Below are 14,909 nucleotides of genomic sequence, written 5' to 3' on the forward strand. Positions count from 1 at the left end.
GACACATCTTACTCAAACAGTCCACGACCACCCAGATGACAGTAAAACCCTCGGGCACAGGAAGATCAGTAGTAAAATCCATTGTGAGATGTGTCCAAGGCGCACTAGGAACCTCCAGAGGGCAAAGCAACCCCGCAGCAGGAGTATGTGAAGCCTTTGACCTAGCACACACAGTACATTGACGCACCCACTTGATGACTTCTTTCTGCCATCCAGGCCACCAAAAACTGCGACTGATAAGTCTCTTAGTCTCAGAAATTCCTGGATGACCTGCCAACCGAGACTCATGACACTTCACAAACAAATCTCTCCTAAAGGCTCTAGGCACGAACAACCTCCCATGGGGAGTGTTAGATGGGGCATCATCTTGAGCTTTCAGAATCCCATTCTCCAAAACGGAGTCCAATGCCGCCACCACAACTCCATTCTGCAAAATGCTCTCCTCCTCCTCGGCACCGACCGTAGGAGAGAAGCTGCGAGATAAAGCATCGGCTTTAACATTCTTAGTACCAGGGATATAGGTAACAGAAAAATGAAACCAAGAAAAAAAAAGTGCCCACCTAGCTTGACGGGCATTCAAGCGTTTGGCAGCAACCAGATAGATCAAATTCTTATGATCTGTGAAAACCTGAATAGGAAATCTAGCGCCTTCCAAAAAATGATGCCAGTGTTCAAACGCGAGTTTAATAGCCAGCAACTCCTGATTTCCAACATCATAATTCAGTTCGGTTTCCGAAATTTTTTTCGAAAAGAAGGCACAAGGATGTACTCCATCATTGTTCTCCAGAGACAAAACTGCTCCGACCCTCACCAGTGAAGTATCGACCTAGACCAAAAAAGGCTTGGTCTCATCAGGCTGCATAAGGATAGGGGCAGAACTGAACCTCTCTTTGAGACACTTAAGCGCTTCAATGGCCTCAGTAGTCCACAGGACCGTATTCGCACCTTTCCTGGTGAGATCGGTTAGAGGCTTAACAATTACAGAAAAATTCTTAATGAATTTCCTGTAATAATTGGCAAAACCCAAAAATCTCTGTATAGATTTCAAACCAATTAATTTCACGAAAATCCAGACATGGACGTAAACCCCCATCCTTTTGTTTTAACAAAGAAAAATCCAACTGCCACAGGCGACTTAGAAGGTCTAATGTGACCAGCAGCCAGGCTAGTCTGTATGTACTCCTCCAAGGCCTTTCTTTCAGGGATAGTCAGATTAAACAAGCGACTCTTGGGAAGAGTAGCTCCCGGAACAAACTCAATGGCGCAATCATAATCCCTATGAGGAGGTAAAACTTGCGACTCCTCCTCTGAAAAAACCCTCCAAAAATCTTGAATAGGTACCGGTAATTCCCCTTTTTCCACAGCCGCAATGCGACCATTACAACATTTATCGTAGCACTTCGGACTCCAAGACTTAATCACATTAGTAGACCAGTCCAGTAAAGGATTGTGCAGTTTTAACCAAGGCAAACCTAGAACGACTGGAGAGGGTAAATTATCCAATACAACCAAGTCCAAAATTTATTGGTGAACTCCATTGATAGTGAGGGGAAATGCAGCAACCTTGTGAGTAATACATTTCAAGGGAGTGTTATCAATTGCAATCAAAGAAACAGGTGATGACAAAGGTTTGGATTTCAATTTAAGGTTTTCCAAAAACCCTTAATGTGATTGATAAAGTGTTGAACCACAATCCACAAATACCTGAAATTCAATCAAATCTCCCTGCAAAGTAGTATTCCCAGAAAGAAATACTCTTGCAGAGCGTAAACAAGCAATACGGGCGTACCTGACCTTTTTTTTTAATTTACTTAAACGAAGCTCATAATACTTAATCAAATGGTCAGCTTTAACACAATAAAGACACAATTCCTCAGCGAACCTCCGGTCTCTTTCCTGAGAGCGGATTAACATCGCCCCAACCTTCATTGGTTCTCCGCCGTCTGAGCAGATTTTCTGGGGACTAGGACCTGACATTTCAGGAGTCTTTACCTCATTCAACCTGAACCTCAGCCTCCTGTCCAGCTGACTGCATGACATCCTGCAGAGTCTCAGGTGCAGGGAATGCAATTAGCAGATCCTTAACCCTTTCACTCAGACCAGCAAGAAATAAACATTTTAGAGCAGCATAATTCTATTTGACTTCTGAAGCCCATCTTCTGAAGTGTGTGTGCAATAATTTTCAACATCACCTGAACCCTGAATCAAACGCCTGAGTTCTGCCTCAGCAGATGAGATTCTATCAAGATCGTCATATAATAGACCCATAGTAGAAAAAAATTATTCTACAGACCTTAAGCATGGATCATTAGGTTGGAGAGAAAAGGCCCACCCCTGTGGTTCATTGCGCAAAAGTGACATAATAAAACCAATGCACTGTGATTCATTCCCAGAGGACCTTGGTCTCACACGGAAATATAACAAACAAGCATTTTTAAAGGAAAAAAAATCTTGCTGTTTACCATAAAAACATCAGGCAGTCCTACCTTGGGTTCCACAAAATGTGCTCCCGAACAGCTACTCACGTGTTGCTGTACCTCGGCCACCTCCAGAGACAATCCCTGCAAGCGTTGAGCCAAATCCTGGAGGGAAACCATACTGATCCCCGAATTTCTTTCCTTTTAGTTTTTTGGGCTGGACTTACTGTTATGATCTGCAACAAGTACTAAGGAAAGATAGGGGAAATCTGTCCCTACAGTAAGACTAAGCTGAATCCCTACGATGTAGCGGGCTGCCTGTTCCTAGCGAACAGACCCACCTTTGTCCTCGGCTAATCTGAATGAAGACCTATAGCATAAGGGGAGGGGTCTCTAAAAGAACTAAGGACTGTGACAAAAATGGGACACCTCCTAAACAAAGAAGTTGTAGCAGAACACAAAAAGACAAACTGACAAAAAGGTACTAGAGGTCCCAGAAGGACCAAGCGAACTGACAGAAAAAGGCACAGAAGCACCTGGCTAGAGAAACAGTCAAACACTGAAGCTGGAATATAAAGGCAGATGGTCACGTGACCTCAAAACACAAGATGGGAAAAAACAAACAGGAGGGTTCTAACACTTAGAACGCTCCAGAAAACGGATGTCGATCCGTGTAGCTAATGACACCAGGTCGTCCAGAGAGGGAGGTATGTCACGACCGGCTAGCTCATCCTTGATCTGTCTGGAAAGGCCCTCCCAAAGCCTCACTGTTTCAGGCAAGTTCAGATGTGAGGGTGTGGAAACGCACGGCATACTGACCCACAGAGAGACTCCCTTGGCGAAGTCGGAGAAGAGAGGAGGCAGTTGAAGATTTTCGTCCGGGCTCATCGAACACCTTCCGGAAAGCCGCGAGGAAAGCCTGGAGGTCGGACACCAGAGGATCCCCTCTCTGCCACAGAGGGTTAAGCCACGCCAGCGCCTCTCCAGTGAGGTGAGACATGATGAATGCCACCTTGGCCCGGTTGGAGGAAAACTGGTATGCCAGGAGCTCAAAATGCAGCGTGATTATTGAAGCTCTGACATAGGGCAGGATCACCACCAAAACGTGAAAGAGCAGATAGCCGGGGTCTTAAGCCGGGTGCCACAGCGCCACTGGGTTTAGGTGCTGCTTGGTTAGAGGAAGACACAGTCGGGGTGGACAGCGCGTCCAAGCGGGAGTTGACTGTCCGCAGATAGGACAGGATAGTATCCTGTTGGGATCTCTGGCGAGAGACCTCTTGGTACAGATCTGAGAGCAAAGGAGCCTGGGATCCACCGGATTCCATGGCCTGTGCAAACTGTTACGGATCCGGGTGGTGGAACCTCTGTGCTGTGATACAAGGAGAGACCAGAGGGGCATAACTAAGTGCCTACCCAGACCGACTGTGAACCAAGGAGGGACCGGGAAGGTGAACCAGGTGCCACTCTGAGACCGACCTTGTATGAGAGCAGGCGACTCCCACGAGACTGAAGGCCGAGGCCGACATTAACAGCAGATGAGCACGGCTGGTAGACAGGAAGGTGATGCGGGTAGACAGGCTGGCGGGCACAGCTGATAGACAGGCTGGCGGGCACGGCTGATAGACAGGCTGGCGGGCACGGCTGATAGACAGGCTGGCGGGCACGGCTGATAGACAGGCTGGCGGGCACGGCTGATAGACAGGCTGGCGGGCACGGCTGATAGACCGGCTGGTGCGCACTGGAACCTGAGGGCTGGAGAGAGTGTTAGCACACAAACAACAACTTTGCACAGGCACCTCCATTATGAAGGAGGTGCCTTAAGTAGGGTCAGTCCTCCGGCCATTGGCCGGGGACTTTTTAGGACGGGGCGAGCGGCCCCTTTAAGAGGAAGGGAGCGCGCGTGCGTGCCCTAAGTACAGAGACCGGGGATCTACGCGCGGTGCGCGCACCCCGGACAGACGCTGCAAAGAGGCCGGGGAGGGAGCAGGGAATGCCGGATCGGTGCCGCGGTGGTGAGTAGATCGGCGTCTCTGTCGGGCAGGATGCTACATGTATTACTTGGTTTTATTGATCTGATCCTGATGAATGTACAACAAAATTTATTTTCTGGCCATAAAAGGGTTTTCTGGTTTTAACATTTAATCATCTTTAGCATAGCACAGTGGTGAAGTCATGACTACAGTGCACATCACCGAGTTCACTCAGTGATTGGCTGCAGCGGTGATGTACACTGTAGTCAAGATGATACCATTGCAGCCTGTAAACAAAGACTGAGGCAGTTTATTGTTTTAACCCTTTGCTAGCCTTTAGATAATTAAATTTTAAAACTGGAGAAGAATTTACATGCTATCTAGGTTTCCAATCAATATTCATTGGTTTGTACATAGCAGGCATTTGCGTGGCAACAGAAGCTTGCACTGACAGATAGGAAATGTAGAGTTAAATAAATTGTACACTACTCGGGAAACCCCTTCTGAATCCCTGTGTCCCCCCCCAGTAAAATAATAATACTTATACTCACCTTCAGTGCCGGCATCGTTCCAGGGGTGTCAGCATTTTCTCTCCCAGGCACCACGTGACATTGTTATGTCACAAGATCACTGCAGCCAATCAGTGCTGGCTTCGCTCTCCCCTCCTTTGGATAAACTAAGAAATCCGGAGGAAGTGAGAGAGCAGCCACATTTCACTTCCTTTGAATGTCAACTACATTCGTAGGAGGGGACAGTGCAAGCCAGTGCTGATTGCTATGTCATGTAATCCCTGTGGCCAATGTCAAGAGTTCCCCGGGAGAGACAGTGCCGACACCGCTGGAACAGCGCTGGCACCAGAGGTGTGTTTAAGCAAATTTTACTAGGGTGAAACACAGGTATTGAAAATGGGTTGTCAAAGTAGTAGAAACCCCTTTAACAAGTAAGTGCAAAATAAGCAAAAAGGTAATCTAGTGGTAAAATCAATTTACATTGTTACATGTACTGTGAAAATAAAATAATTATGTGATCGCTCTTTTGCAAACAATAAAGGGAGTTAGAAAGCAAAATGTATCAGAATTATAATGCAAATTGCACAAAAAAATGTTTCATATAATAAAATATAGTATATGTTTCAGAAACTGTTTGCATCTACCTTGAAACTTGTGTAAACTATCAAGATAGAAGGGCAAAAACTGCACCAAATTAGATGTGCACTCCCACAGCAGACTTCGTCGAAAGTATGCCTGTGCATACTTTTAATTACAGATGAGCTGATCACTTTGTCTAACCCTAGTCCACAGATCAGGTTGGTGGTCTCTGGCCGTGAGCAGGAGCTGCGCAGATTTCCTGAGCTTACGGGTTCCCTGGAGTGGCGCTTCATTTGCTGGCCTGGTGTGACATAATCTGTGCAGTGTACAAGTTACGTCTTGCCAGTCGGCTACTCATAAGCTGAGCCTTGGATCCAGGAGGGTAAGGAAATTATTGCAGCTCCTGTCCATGGCCAGAGAGAACTGACCTAGACTGTAGACTGGAGTTGAGTGAAGCAATCCACTTATCTCTACTTACAATGGATATTATTGCAAAGGCATAAAGTGGAATTTAACACCCATATGGTCTATTGTTTAACCAGTTCAAGGCTAAGAAATTTTTACCCCCATTGCTGACAATTTTGCTTTTTTTTTTTCATACATATGGTTTAAAGAGTTGTAAAAAAAAAATTTGTTTGGATATTCAAATATTTTTTTCATCTTGCTTTTTTAATACATAGAGTCTAATTTAGTATTATTTTTCGTACATTAAATGAAGGAAATACGTGTTCATCTTTCTCATTATTTTTTTTATGACGACAAAGGACCACTAAAATACATTTTATAATTTGTTCCCCTTTCTGTAACAATAATTTTTCTATAACAGACACTTCAACCTGGGAGGGGATTATAACAGTAATTTAGCTTGACAGTGGCTTTTTTCAATTAATCTTTTTTCTGCTTTTTAAATATTTTTCATCTATTTCACACATTGTGCCCCTCATTAAATCATAAAAGACTCTTTGGGGGCTTTAACATTTGAATATTTTTTTTTTAATCTGATTTCCCCTGTAACTGGTTAGACTAAGCTCCCACAATGAGTGTGGATGTAGTAGACTGTCCGCTGCATTTCTGCACAAATTAACTGAATTAGGTTGCTTGCGTTTTTACATTGCATTTTTGAGTGCAATTTTCTAACATGCATTTTCTTTTTAAAATCTCATGTTTTAAATAAAATTGTTTTGTTTTGGATAGTTAATGTTACTTAGTTTTGATAAAACTTTATTGATAGAGTTTTGTGCGGATACGTGTGTTTTTACTGCATTTCAACTGCGAAAATGCAATAAAACACATGTTTTTTTATGTGCGGATTTTCCTCGACTCATTTAAGCCTATAAGGAAAATTCCAAATAAAATATTTTTATTTTACATTTAATAGAAATTGACATGCTGCGGATTTCAAAAACACAAAGCGGATTTGTTTCCGTAGCATAAAATAAAAAGCACAGTGGGCATGAGATTTATATAAATCCCAGTCACTTTCCTGGAATTGTAAAACAATGTGCTTTTTTCACGCAACATCAAAGATGAACCAAATATGTATAGTGGGAACTTAGCCTTAAAGTAGAAATTCAGCCTCCTCGCTGGACAGGAGAGATGACTAGGTCTCCTAGAACCCAGCACCTCATGCTCCCTCCCTACACCTAGCGATCACGAATTTTGGGGTCAGAGGAGAAAGTGATGTCAGTGCTTCCTATTACTGTATAGACAGCAGTGTGTATATAGCAATTGGTAAGGCAGAGACGGTAACAAACCCTCTCTGCCTTTTCTATGGGGAATCCAGCTATGTATGACGGCTGGTTCCCTGCTCCCACAGTTGCATGATGTTGTGCAGCTGCTATACTCTGAAGTGACCTTTTAGAACATCACTGCAGAGTATAATGCAGACCGCCTGGAGTTTTATGGTCTATTGGTGGTCCGGAAGTAGTTATATAAACCACCGGTGGACACAGACAGAAAAGGGCCCCTGTGCAAGAACAGTATATGCAGTCAAATTGTTCATCACAATACAAAATTTCAACAGCTTTGAAGCTGGGAATGGGCCTCTTTACTAATTAGGCTCCTGTGCGGCAGCAAAAGTTGTACCAACCATATGTTCGCCCCTGAAATAAACATAAAACAGGGGTAGAAGGTTGTGGTTACCATACAGAAGTATCCTGCAAAAAAATCTGTTTGTAACTTACGGAAAAACAGTCTTCATTCTTATTTCAGGAGGCCCATATGGGTCATAGCTGGTCGGCCCAGGGACATTTGAGGACTTGTTCAAAACATCTCGCGAAGTCTTTGACTTGAAGCATGAAACCAGGACCTTGGGAGACTCTTTAACTAGAGAGTCATTTATTGTATAGTGACCTAAAATGACATATTGTTCAATTATGAAGGGCTTAAGTATGAATGTCAGGTTTGCTGTAGCCAACAATTGTAAAATATAACCTTCTACTTCTTACAATAGTTCCACATGCGTACAATAACTTATGTTATCCATTGGTAAACCTATAGATTAACAATTCATACAAAAGAATTCAATTTGTTCTTATTCAAACACCTACTTTATGATGAACTGTAATGCCATTTCCTAGAATAGCAACCAATCTTCCCAGACCTATCTGTTCAAAACGCCGACCCTATTTAACCTACTTTATGTCTAGAAAACCTAACATTACTAATAAAAAGTAAATAAATCTGTCATCAGAATATGGTATTTTCTTTAAGGAGAATTTTCATTTTCATTTTTAGGATTGGCAAGGCTGCAAGAAGTCAAATCTTCACCAATCAAAGCGATTCCATATCTTAGCAATATGCCATGACCACGGCATTATGTCATTACTAATATGGGAACAACTTTTTAGAGCAGCATTTTATCATTGTATTTTAGCCATGTTGTGTCATTCATTCCTGTTATTCCTCTTGAGAATATATAAATAAGTTGCAATGCTAGTGGTTACCATTCCCTCTGACAGTGGACTTGGTCCCTACTTACAGTAGACGACACACCCCAGCTCTCATCTAATTCTCAGAGGAAATACAGAAGAAATGCAGTGTTCTGAGAAAAGATGTTCCAGAGATGTATTAGTAAATACATTTGTTATCAATTTATGCTCAGTAGGATCTGATCACTGAGCAATATTCTTTTTAATGCACAGAGACAAGCCCTGCTCCCAAAAATGGTATTGGTTTGGGGTTGATTGATGCTTTTTCTGATCGCGGGGGTAAAAATGCGCACTGACAGTGCGCTCTCTTGCCAGCTTGTCAGTTCTCATCACAGTCGACAAAGGAGCGCACTGTTATTGTGCACTAAAAAGAATATTGCACAATGACAATGCATAAACAAATGTTAAAGAGACAGATTACTTGTTTAGTCATTATAGTATATACTTTTAATTTCTGATATGATCTAATCATAGAATAAAGTTATTTACTAACAATTCTTCCACATTTATGGAGAATAATAAAGGGGTTGTCTTAACAATTTTTACAAATAGCTTACAGTGTTCTAAATATCAAAAGGAATACTGCTCATTGCCCTGTCCCCTGCCAGTCTTTGTTTACTGTGCTCCAGAGATGACAGAGTTTTGGTAAGTGACCACTGCAGCCAATCATTTGCTGTTGAAGTTATGTGAGGTCACTGATGCAGTCAATGATTGGCAGCAAGTGGTTACATAGAGTGTTGACACATCATTATTATTGTAGAATGTCAGCTTTCTGCAAAACCAACAGCACTCAGACATTGGGGTATGAACAGTATGAACTGAAGAAAACCATTATTATTTTCATCACAAAGAAGGAACTGAACACAAACTAGTACTGAGGAGTCATACTGTATAGAGAGGAATTACAAAAATATTTCTAATAGTTAACATAGCACCATCTGCTAACTTCTCAAAATAGTCCCTCCAAAGCACAAGCCTGTAGCTGTATGCTCCAACAACTCTTCTAAACAGCCAATGCTCAGTCCATTAGTTTCAGCCAATTCATCAGCCCAGAATGTTTTTCTCTGCACTAAATACATTTGCAGAAAATATTTGCAGTTATGTACTCAGTTGGGCAGCACTTCAAGTCCAAAAGTTCCTGCACTTCAAGATTTCACAGAAAATAGAACGCCACACCACCTTGCCTGGCTCTTGAGTCAACTAATTTAATCAGTGTAAATGCCAGACATTCTTGGGTGTAATGCGTTAATTTAATTTTTTTTTCTGGAGACTTTATTTATTTGTAAGCTTCCCCTTCTGAGAGTCGAGATAAGTATTCTCAAGATGTATGTTCATATACATTGATTATGCTTGCTTTATAGTAGAGTTGTACAGGTGGTTCATCTTTGTTTTCTCTTGTTGAGCATCTTGGTTGTGTATCTGAGTTCAGTAGCATCTGCTCACCTGTAATGTTTGGGCTTGTGCTGACTTCAGCCATTTTTTCAGAAGTAGTATGATAACTGTTGGTTTTCTCTGCAGTTCTTATTTCTAGTGATTTTGTCACATTGTCTTCCGGGTTCTTAGTGAACTGAAAGTAACTGTGTTACTAATAGTAACTTTGTTTGCTTTGGATTTTAGGATTTTTGACTTTTTCCAATTATCACTTTGCATTAGGTCAAGTGATTATGAAGCTTGGGCTCGCTATAGGAAGAGGTGCCTTTGTAGTCTTGGATTTAATGCGGAATTCACATCTTCCAGTATTTGAACAAGTGGACACTATAAGATCCATTGACGGTCTCATTTTTCAGGTTCTTAAGGATTCACATGTTTATAAATGGGCAGTTTTTGACAATGCTTGTAAATACATGTAATTTTCCAGTTAACAGGGCTCGGGAGAGAAGGAGCGCTATTTGATTTTTGTAGCTTTCTAGAATAGTGTGTGGACTCCATCTACAGAGCCCTTGATCTGCCTAAATAGTAGGAACCCCCTTCAAGTGACACCTTACTGGAATTTACACCCATCAGGAATTCATATGTGGATGTAGTGACAATTTTTCCAGAAACAAACACACAGTGGAAGTTGCAGAATGAAAATTGCAAATATGCCATGGGAGTGCCCAATACATTGTAATGCCTAAAACATTGTGTCCAGCTTGTGCTTCTGGAGCCATGCACCCATAAATTAAGCGGGCTCTCATCACTATTTTAATGTCAAACATATGGATGCTAATTGCAGTTTAGGCACATTGTGGGGCTCAGAAGGGAGGGGGATTTGGATTTGGGAGAGCAGATTTCACTGAATTTGAAGGGAGCCAAGTTGCTTTTCCAGAGCCTTTGTGCCACCAGCAACTTAGACACCCTCAATATTTCTGTTAACAGGTGATGGACCCAATTGGGGACTTGTTTTTTTGTGGGTTGAGTTGAAGCTTTTATTGGTGGGATTTTGGGGTACAGAACATTTTGGGTCAGATCAAATTTATCTTTTGGTCCATCTAAGGTCAAGGCACCACTATCAGTATTTGGTCAGTATTTTTCTCAGGAGTGGGAGCCAAAACCAGGTGAGGAACAATCAGAGAAAAGGTATAATAGAAACAAGTCACCAGTTCAGCATTTATCACCCACTTCTGGTTTGGCTCCCACTCCTGAGAAAAAATACTGACTGAATACTGACAAAATACTGATAGAGGGGACGTGGCCTAAATTTCTGAAACACATGATTCAGATAAAACCCCCGATGGATCCATTCACGAATGAGGCAAGCAGAGTTACTCTGACTCATTTGGCCTCTGTTTAGGGGTGTCCCTCTTTTCAGCAGTGCACAAAATTGTAGCTGACCATGCTTTTGTGCACGTCTAAAAAGACGCCTAAAAAAAAGAAGGACACTACCGGATCACAGGCAAGACTACGTCCAAAGTGTCTCCAACTGCCTGATTATAAGGAATGCGAGTGCTCAGCGCAGAGTGCAGGATAAATGTGAGCCGAGCCTTACTTCGATCTTTGGAAGGCAGAATAAACAACAGATCAAGAATTGGCTTTATTTCTTTTTTAAGCAGTTTCTTGTGTGGTATAAGTGATTATTTATTTATTTTATTCACTTATACAACCCCTGGCAAAAATTATGGAATCACTGGGTTCGGAGGATGTTCATTCAGTTGTTTAATGTTGTTGAAAAAAAGCAGATCACAGACATGGCACGAAACTAAAGTCATTTCAAATGGCAACTTTAGGGCTTTAAGAAACACTAAAAGAAATCAAGATTAAAAATGTGGTACTCAGTAAGGGTAATTTTTTTCAGACTAAGCAGAGGAAAAAAATTATGGAATCACTCAATTCTGAGGAAAAAATTATGGAATCACCCTGTAAATTTTCATTTCCAAAACTAACACCTGCATCAAATTAGATCTGCTCGTTAGTCTGCATCTAAAAAGGAGTGATCTCACCTTGGAGAGCTGTTGCACCAAGTGGACTGACATGAATCATGGCTCCAACTTGAGAGATGTCAATTGAAACAAAGGAAATGATTATCAAACTCTTAAAAGAAGGTAAATCATCACGCAATGTTGCAAAAGATGTTGGTTGTTCACAGTCAGCTGTGTCTAAAATCTGGACCAAATACAAACAACATGGGAAGGTTGTTAAAGGCAAACATGCTGGTAGACCAAGGAAGACAGCAAATCGTCAAGACCGGAAACTTAAAGCAATATGTCTCCAAAACAGGAGGTACAAATGGGAGGAAACTGGAGTCAATGTCTGTGACCGAACTGTAAGAAACTGCCTAAAGGAAATGGGATTTACATACAGAAAAGCTAAGCATAAGCCATCATTAACACCTAAACAGAAAAAAACAAGGTTACAATGGACTAAGGAAAAACAATCGTGGACTGTGGATGACTGGATGAAATTCATATTCAGTGATGAATCGCGAATCTGCATTGGACAAGGTGATGATGCTGGAACTTTTGTTTGGTGCCGTTCCAATGAGATTTATAAGGATGACTGCATGAAGAGAACATGCAAATTTTCACAGTCACTGATGATATGGGGCTGCATGTCAGGTAAAGGCACTGAGGAGATGGCTGTCATTACATCTTCAATAAATGCCCAAGTTTACATTGATATTTTGGACAGTTTTCTTATCCCATCAACTGAAAGGATGTTTGGGGATGATGACATCATTTTTCAAGATGATAATGCATCCTGCCATATAGCAAAAACTGTGAAAATATTCCTTGAAAGAAGACACATAAGGTCAATGTCATGGCCTGCAAATAGTCCAGATCGCAATCCAATTGAAAATCTTTGTTGGAACCTGCAAAGCTGATCTGGAAACAGCAATCAGAGAAAGTTGGAGCCAGATTGATGAAGAGTACTGTTTGTCACTCATTAAGTCCATGCCTCAGAGACTGCAAGCTGTTATTAAAGCCAGAGGTGGTGCAACAAAATACTAGTGATGTATTGGAGTGTTCTTTTGTGTGTTTGTTTTTCATGATTTCATAATTTTTTCCTCAGAATTGAGCGATTCCATAATTTTTTCCCTCTGCTTGGTCTGAAAAAAATTACCCTTACTGAGTACCACATTTTTAATCTTGATTTCTTTTAGTGTTTCTTAAAGCCCTAAAGTTGCCATTTGAAATGACTTATGTTTTGTACTATGTCTGTGATCTGCTTTTTTTTCAACAACATTTAAAAACGGAATGAACATCCTCCGAGCCCGGTGATTCCATGATTTTTGCCAGAGGTTGTATAGCGCTATTAATTCCACAGCGCTTTACAGACATTATTAGCACTGTCCCCATTGGGGCTCACAATCTAGATTTCCCATCAGTATGTCTTTGGAATGTGGGAAGAAACCGGAGAACCTGGAAGAAACCTACGCAAACACGGGGAGAACATACAAACTCCTTGCAGATGTTATCCTTTGTGATTAGACGACTTTATTCTTCGCGTTGGTGCGATTACAGCGATATCAGATTTATATAATTTTTTTTTAGATTTGGCTACTATCACACACTAAAAAATGCTTTTTTTTTTTTTTTTTTTTTTACAATTAACAAAAAAAAGGTTTTGCATCGCCATATTTTGACAGCTGTAATTTCTCTGTATTTCTGCCGACATAGTCATGTGAGGACTTGTTTTTTTCTGGGATCAGTTGAAGTTTTTATTGGTACGATTTTCGGGTACATAACATTTTTTGATCGCTTTCTTTTCAGATTTTTGGGGTGCAGAATGAACAAAAAACAAAAATTCAGGAATTTTATTTTTTTAATGTTGTTCACCATGTGAAAAAATTGATAAGGCAGCGTTATTCTTTGAGTCAGTATGATTACAGCGATACCACATTCATCATTTTTTTATGTTTTGCAGCTTTTACACAATAAAAACAATTTTAGAGAAACATTTTTTTTCGCATCGCTATATTCTGAGAGCTAAAGCTTTTTTATTTTTTCGCTGATGGAGTTGTGTGGCGGCTTGTTTTTTCAGGTCAAGATGACGTTTTCAGCTATACCATTTTTATTTACATTCATCTTTTAGATCAGGTTTTATTCCACTTTTTTTCGGCGATATGATGAAAAAGCATCGTTTTTTGCCACGTTTTTATTTTTTTTATTTTATTTTTTTACAGTGTTCACTGAAGGGGTTAACTAGTGTGACAGTTTTGCAGATCAGGTCTTTCCAGACGTGGCGATACCAATTATATGTACTTTTTTTGGTTTATTTTTGTTTTTACATAAATAAACGTATTTATTCGGATATTTTTTTCATTTAGAGAGTTAAACAGCCGGAAGCAATGCGGGCACCAAACTTGGCTGTGACAGCCAGCGTTCAGCTACCACGTAAGCCGAGCTCCCGGCAGCGATCATGCGGGCACAGCTCCTCTTGTATAACCCCCTGCAAAGATGTATGTCATATGTCATTGTAGGTAGCCAAGGATGTATAAGATATGTCTTGACTACTAATGCCAATATCTTGGATCACATCACAGCTAGAGCTGCAATCTAGGCCTTGTTTAGGCCTCCTTCACATGTCCATGTTTCCTATATGTGAGATATCAGTCTTTTTCACGGATGCCACATGTACGCATTATAACCTATGCTGCTGTACACGTCTGTGTTTTTACACAGACCGTGTGTCTGTGCAACACACATGGAGACATGTCCGTTTTTTCCGGCAGCACAGATAACAAGGACCAATACTAGTCTAAGGGTTCGTGCAAAACACGTACAGCACACGGATTGCATCCTTGTGCTGTCCGTGTTTAACATTGCAAAGTGTAGGAGAAGCTTTGTAATTTAATTCTTTCTTTACCCATATTAGAAAAACACTGATTACACACTGAAGGAGAACACTGATGGCACCAGTTCATTTTTCACATATGTTTTTGAACATGGACATGTGAAGGAGGCCTTCAAGTGTTTTTTCTTCAGCTGAAACACATACTGAAATGTACTTCACCTTTACAAAGAAATGTCAAAAAACACATTTTAAAACCGAACACCCAAAATTGCATTGAAAAGTGGTCTTCTC

General features: G+C 41.1%; 1 protein-coding gene across 6 annotated transcripts in view; it reads right to left on the bottom strand.

The window, feature by feature from the left end:
• Nucleotides 1-14,909, bottom strand: part of STPG1 (sperm tail PG-rich repeat containing 1) — a 164,161-nt gene that overhangs the window by 62,900 nt on the left and 86,352 nt on the right. For all 6 annotated transcript variants that reach the window (XM_073665812.1, XM_073665810.1, XM_073665813.1 and 3 more), the window contains exon 6: nucleotides 7,659-7,827. In XM_073665812.1, coding sequence (XP_073521913.1) covers nucleotides 7,659-7,827 — 169 coding nt within the window. The remainder of the gene's footprint in view (nucleotides 1-7,658; nucleotides 7,828-14,909) is intronic.

Source organism: Phyllobates terribilis, unplaced genomic scaffold, assembly GCF_046119375.1.
Source record: "Phyllobates terribilis strain yellow unplaced genomic scaffold, ASM4611937v1 Scaffold_2__4_contigs__length_985480577, whole genome shotgun sequence".
Classification (NCBI taxonomy): domain Eukaryota; kingdom Metazoa; phylum Chordata; class Amphibia; order Anura; family Dendrobatidae; genus Phyllobates; species Phyllobates terribilis.